Genomic DNA, 6,438 nt, shown 5'->3' with positions numbered 1-6,438 from the left:
AGCATCAAGAGTTGACTCTATTCATCAAGGAAGCTCGCTCTTTCATGTAGGTCATTGTGGATCCCAAACTCCTCCTCCTCAATTCTCCATTAGCAAATCTCACTTTAGAATGTAACTCAAGGATTGTGAAAAGTTCGCTCATCTCTCTCAAAAGAACGTCACAAGTCCCGCTTCAAGTACATAAGCTTGCCCCTTATGTAAATCACCACTAATGTAAGCTCACTCAACTTGAAATTATGTAGGGATTTTGCGGGATGTAATGAAGGCCTTTGGACCAAGGTAGGACTTATTGGAATAGAATGGTTTCATCTTTCCTTAAGCACTCCATTTTTTCTTTTCGGCTCATACTTTGTCGACTCTTTGAGTCATTTTCTTCTTCCTTGGGGGAACTAGAGAGACGTAATGTCACTCTTACTTGATCATGACATTCATTTTTCTCCTTTTCTATTTACTTCGAACTTATCATTCTAATTTTCTTTTGAATTCCCTTCAACTCTTCACTTTATTCACTTTCTTTTTGGCCTTTTTCTTTTTGTTCTTTCTTTCTTTTCTTTACCTTCCCTTTTCTTCATTTCTTTCTCTTCTTTCTACCTTTTATCACTTCAAACTCCTCGTCTCTCCCCCAAACTTATATTTTTGCCAATTGTTTCTCAAGAATACTAAGGAAAGATTGGGTGCCAAGAGAGGGTCATTACAAAACGGGTAAAGATTTGTAACGTGGTTATTGAAAAAGAAAAAGGGCTTAGGCTCAAAGGGGTTGACTAGGGATATCACATTGGTAGGCTATGGAAGATTACAAATTTCAAATTGGATCAAGGAGAGCCAACAATCATTTCTCAAGCCAAGCTACACTTAGAATTTTGCCTAGAAACACATTTGGGGCAAGTTCTAGACCATTAGCATGGGTACTTGGACTTGTAACTAAACATCTCACCTCTCACGCTTTTGGATTGCTAAAAAGAACAGAGTCGAGGGCCCATAAAAATCCTAGCAAATATTAAGAATCACAAATGGCTCGACTTGAACTATTCGATGACTGCTTAAGTCAACACAAGAGTCAAAAGGGTCACAACTAAAGCTATTTTCTGCCAGCAACTTTGATAGGTTACAAGTACTTTACTTTATATTTTGATGATCTAACAAACTTACTCTCCAGAACCAAATAAGGAACATGTTGCACATTTACAAGACCTCAAGATCACAAGATCCCGGGATGGGATTCAGCGGGGAATATGATTCAACCCTTCAGATGTGGAAGGAACAGCTGAGGTACCAGGTCCCTACAAGTTCCCGAGGAGACTGCACGAAGTCAACTTTCCAGTTGGAAAGTTGCTGCCTGCACACGCTACTGTGCAGAACAGTGCTGCAGTCAACCTTCCACAGAAGACTTTTACCTACCTTGCTTGCATCATTGTAAGTGATGTCACACATGTATATATGCATGCAAGGGAGGTAAAATAAATCACTTGAACATTTGACAAGCTCATTAACGTGACTATCCAGTATGCAAGTTTTAAGGACTTCAAGAACAAAGAACAAAACAACTACGGACCAGTTCCCACATAGAGTTATTGTATGTCCTTAGTTGAGTTATAACTTTGTAATATTTCTTTAATTGTAATTCCTATCTAGCTTGTTTGGAAGTGTTCTATAGGAACCCATTTGTAACCCTTAAACCAGTGTGTTTGAGTCTTGGCTAGAGTTAGTCATGTTGTAAAGTCTTTGTAATAGAGTTATTACAAAGTGGTTTGTAATAGAGTATTACAAGTTAGTGAGAGATTAAGAGGTTAACTCCTAGGTTGCATAGGTAGTAATCTAAAAGTTGCTCAGTAGTGAAGTTGAAATCCTACAAGGGTAGGTCGTGGTTTTTAAACCCGTTGAGCTGGGAATTTTCCATGTAAAATTCCTCTTGCCATTTTATTACTGTTGTATGTGTGTGTACTGTTGGACCTGATAGAGAACCTGGTTCTCTATAGAGTTTGGTGGACCCTTATATTCTATTAATTGGTATCAGAGCAGGTTCTTTCTATCAGGTTAACCCCTAGAAAGGATCCTGATGGCTGCTCCTCCAAACTTTGAAGAAGGCCAGTCTACTTACAAACCACCTAGGTTCAATGGACAGTATTATGGATGGTGGAAAACTAGCATGCATGACTTCATCATGGATGAAGATTCTGGGCTATGGGATGTCATATGTGAAGGACCATTTGTTCCTACCAAAAACCTTGGTGACCCACCAGTAGTCATTCCCAAGACAAGGAAAGAATTCAATGATGCAGATAGAAAGGCCATAGAGAAGAACTTTCGTGCTAAGAAAATTCTGGTATGTGGTATTGGACCGGATGAATACAATATCAGCATGTCAGTCAGCCAAAGAAATCTGGGAAGCCCTGCAGACAGCTCATGAAGGAACAACACAAGTCAAGAAATCCATAATCGACATGCTCACAACTGAATACGAGCTCTTAAAGATGCAAGACAATGAATATGTCCAAGAAATGCGTACCCGGTTGACCTCCACCATTAATGAGCTTCACTCCCTTGGTGAAACTATTCCAAGAAACAAGCTGGTCAGAAAGATCCTAAACGTGCTACCCAGTTCTTGGGAAAGCAAAGTGAATGCCATTATAGAGGCAAAGGACCTGCAGGAGCTAACTATTGATGAACTTGTTGGCAATCTAAAGACATATGAGATGAAAAAGAAGAAAGACAGCGAAATAAGAGAGCCCAAGAAGGAGAAGAACCTGGTCCTCAAAACAGAAAACAACGAGTCAAGTGGTGAGATGGTGATATGGCATACCTAACAAGAAGATTTCAGAAGATGGTTCGCAGGAATGGAGGCATTCTAAAAAAGGGAAGTTCTAGCAAGCCAAAGAATTATGATCTCTGTCACAAATGTGGAAAGCCAGGACATTTCATCAAGGATTGCCCTCTCCTAAAGCAGGATCAGTACAAGAACAACTCTGACAAAGCAGCCAAAAGGAACCTGGTTCCTAATAGACGCTTCAATAGAAAAAACGCCGCTGACAATGTTGTGAAACAAGCTCTTGCTGCACGGGGAGATTCATCAAGCGAATCTGGAGAAGATGATGAACCAGGTAATAGCTTTATGATGGTAGTAGAAAGTGAATCAACCGAGTATGATTCAATTTTTGCTTTGATGGCCCAATCTGACGATGAAGATGACGATGATGATGATGAGGTAAATTTTCTAGATGTTCAAAGAAATCTAAAATCTTATTCTCCTAAGAAACTCATGTCTTTGGAAAATGTGCTAATCCATGCTTATCATAGTCTTGTAAATGACAGAGATGTCTTAACAGTTGAACTAGGAGAAGCAGAACAGTCTAGAGATGACCTAGTAATAGTTGCAGTCGATCTAAGAGAGTCAATTGAGAACCTGAAGAAAGTAAGAAATGTCTTAAAGAAAAGGATTAAAAATGTAGAACAAGAAGATGACCTTCTTGTGGTAGTAATGGACTTGAAGGAAACCATTGGGAAACCTACAATGAAAAGTAGGGATGAAAGTTATCAAAAAGGAAAGGAAGTTGCAAGTGAGGCACACATTAAGCTTGAAAATGAGCTAAAGACAGTGTAGTTTAGTCTGTGTGTCGAGCTTGAGAAAAACAAACAACTTCAAGAAGACCTAGGTAGAGTGAAGAGTGATCTTGAAAAATCACTCAAGTGGACCTGGTCCTCTGATGCTATCACTACCATGTACTCAAACAATGGGGGAAATAGGCGGAGGATTGGGTTTCAAAGGGAAAAGATCCCTTACAACCCTCATAGCAAGTACGTTACGATACCTGACACTTGGCTTTGCACCCACTGCAGTAAGAATGGGAATCTTAAAGAAAACTATAAGGCCAGATATCAGTCACAGCAGAAAAAAAAAAGCCTTTGCTGAAAAAGTAACTACTAGTAGAGAACCTGGTCCTTATTAAAAAATGCATAATGCCTGCATGGACCAAAAGATCCCTTATTCACCCCTTTCCTCATTACAAGGGACCCAAATTGGATTGGGTTCCTAAAGCTAACTCCTAATCTTCTTGTGCAGGGAACAATGAAAGGAAGCAACCTACAACGGTACATGGATAGTGGTTGCTCAAAGCATACTGGAAGTACAAATGATTTCCTTTCACTAAAGGCCCTGCAAGGAGGGAGTGTATCCTTTAGGAATGGCAAGAAGGGATACATTCTAGGAGTTTGAAGGATTGGGAAGTCTCTCTCTCACTCAATCAAAAATGTGTACTACATGAACGGCTTGAAGTACAGCTTACTAAGCATTTCCCAAATTTGTGACAAGGGAAACAAAGTCGAGTTTGTGTCAAAAATCTGCACAATGAGGAACCTGGTTACAGGTGAGGTGGTGCTCGTGGCAAAAAGATACAAGAATATCTATGCAACTAATTTTTAGTCGCTGAAGAATGGCGATTTAAGTTGCCTAAGCGTTGTTGATAATGATACTAAGCTATGGCACATGAGGCTAGGTCACGCAAGCTTCACATTGTTGAACAAATTAGTAAGGAAGGACCTAATTCGTGGTCTGCCCAAATCAAGCTTCAAGGATCACAAAGTGTGTTATGCATGTGTGAAAGGGAAGCAAGTCAGATCTTCGTTCAAGCCCAAAAAAGAAGTCAGCGCCGCAAGGCCACTCGATCTCCTTCACATGGATCATTGTGGACCTATGAGGGTGCCGAGCAGAGGAGGAAAGAAGTACATCTTTGTAATTGTCGATAGACTATTCCAGATTCACCTAGACCTTGTTCCTTAGGACCAAGGATGAAACCTTTGAAGTGTTTGTTGCCTTTGTCAAAAAGATCCAAGTGAAGATGGGTAATAAAGTAGCCTCCATCAGGTCTGATCATGGGACGGAGTTTGACAATGCGAAGTTCGATGAATTCTGCACCAAAATTGGATCACTCATAATTTTTTTGCTCCAAGAACACCTCAACAAAATGGTGTTGTGGAAAGGAAGAATAAAACTCTTGAAGACATAGCAAGAACAATGCTAATTGACAGTGGGATCGCAAAATATTTCTGGGCAGAAGCTGTCAATAGTGTGTGTTACTTGGTAAACAGGTGCATGATCCGGTCCCTTCTGAACAAAACTCCATATGAACTGGTGAATGGAAGGAAGCCCAAGCTGACACATCTAAGAACTTTTGGGTGTAAATGCTTTGTTCATAGCAATGGAAAGGAAGCTCTTAGGAAGTTCGATGTCAAAAGTGATGAAGTAATCTTCCTGGGATACTCATCTCAAAGAAAGCTTACAAAGTCTACAACAAAAGGACTCAATGTGTAGAAGAAAGCATTCATATGATCTTTGATGAAGCTCACCTCTCCTGTGAAAAGGACAAACATATTGATCAAGATGGAGAGCCCTTATCTATGCCAGGTGAAGTAATTGACATGGCAAATGGAAAGGCAGACATAATGAGCCATGTCAAGGAATCAGTGAAGAAGATGCAAATACATCTCCATCAATTGGAGAGGAACCTGGTCCCTCAATTACAACAACTGAAGCAGAAAACACGGTTGTTGATGCAGTCCAAGGAACCCCACTCTGTGAAGTAAGAAACGCTCAAGAATCCCAGTCAGATGTGCCTGGTTCCTCAACCAATGATACTCAGGCACCAAATTGGAGGTTCAAAAGCTCACATCCTCTTGACAACATAATCACTCCTCTTGACTCAGGAGTTCAAACCAGATCAAAACCAAGGAACTCACTTGCCTTCTCAGCTTTTCTTTCCCAAATAGAGCCCAAAAATATAAAGGAAGCGCTAAAAGATGCAGACTGGATCACAGCCATGCAAGAGGAGTTGCATCAATTTGAAAGGAACAAGGTATGGCACCTGGTTCCTCGACCTGCTGATCGAACCATTATAGAAACCAGGTGGGTATTCAGAAACAAGCTTGATGAGTTTGGAAATACAATAAGAAACAAGGCAAGACTTGTGGTTCAAGGCTATAATCAGGAAGGAGGGATTGATTATGATGAAACATTTGCTGTTGTAGCTCGAATGGAAGCCATTAGAATTCTGATTGCCTTTGCATCTCATATGGAGTGCATTTCTAAATGGCTATTTAAAAGAAGAAGTCTATGTCAAGCAGCCTCCTGGTTTTGAGTGTCACGAACACCTTGATCATGTGTTTAAACTATATAAGGCATTGTACGGGTTAAAAGAGGCTCCCAGGTCTTGGTATGAAAGATTGTCAAAATTCCTTATGGAAAACGACTTTGCAAGAAGGAAGATTGACAACACTCTTTTCCGAAAGAAACGAGGGAGGAACCTACTCATTGTTCAGGTGTATGTCGATGATATCATCTTCGGAGCCATAGCTGACTCTCTCTGCGAAGAATTTGCTAAACTCATGGGGAGTGAATTTGAGATGAGTATGATGGGAGAACTGAATTTCTCCTAGGACTTCAAGTGA

General features: G+C 40.4%; 1 protein-coding gene across 1 annotated transcript; it reads left to right on the top strand.

Moving 5' to 3' along the window:
• Window positions 1-2,161: 2,161 nt before the first annotated feature.
• Window positions 2,162-4,098, top strand: LOC109221680. The gene is made up of 5 exons (XM_019386148.1): window positions 2,162-2,323; window positions 2,367-2,778; window positions 2,976-3,202; window positions 3,251-3,554; window positions 4,058-4,098. The coding sequence occupies exons 1-5, from the start codon at window positions 2,162-2,164 to the stop codon at window positions 4,096-4,098; spliced, it is 1,146 nt and encodes a 381-aa protein (XP_019241693.1).
• Window positions 4,099-6,438: the final 2,340 nt, after the last annotated feature.

Source organism: Nicotiana attenuata, unplaced genomic scaffold, assembly GCF_001879085.1.
Source record: "Nicotiana attenuata strain UT unplaced genomic scaffold, NIATTr2, whole genome shotgun sequence".
NCBI classification, from domain to species: domain Eukaryota; kingdom Viridiplantae; phylum Streptophyta; class Magnoliopsida; order Solanales; family Solanaceae; genus Nicotiana; species Nicotiana attenuata.
This window is presented reverse-complemented; position numbering and strand designations above follow the sequence as displayed.

What these genes read in the sequence shown, in the direction of transcription:
- LOC109221680 (XM_019386148.1), top strand. Translation starts at nt 2,162, where the DNA reads ATGGATGAAGATTCTGGGCTATGGGATGTCATATGTGAAGGACCATTT. An exon ending in TTCGTGCTAAGAAAATTCTG is followed by an intron (nt 2,324 to 2,366) that starts GTATGTGGTATT and finishes TCAGCATGTCAG; the next exon opens with TCAGCCAAAGAAATCTGGGA. An exon ending in ATGACGATGATGATGATGAG is followed by an intron (nt 3,203 to 3,250) that starts GTAAATTTTCTA and finishes TATTCTCCTAAG; the next exon opens with AAACTCATGTCTTTGGAAAA.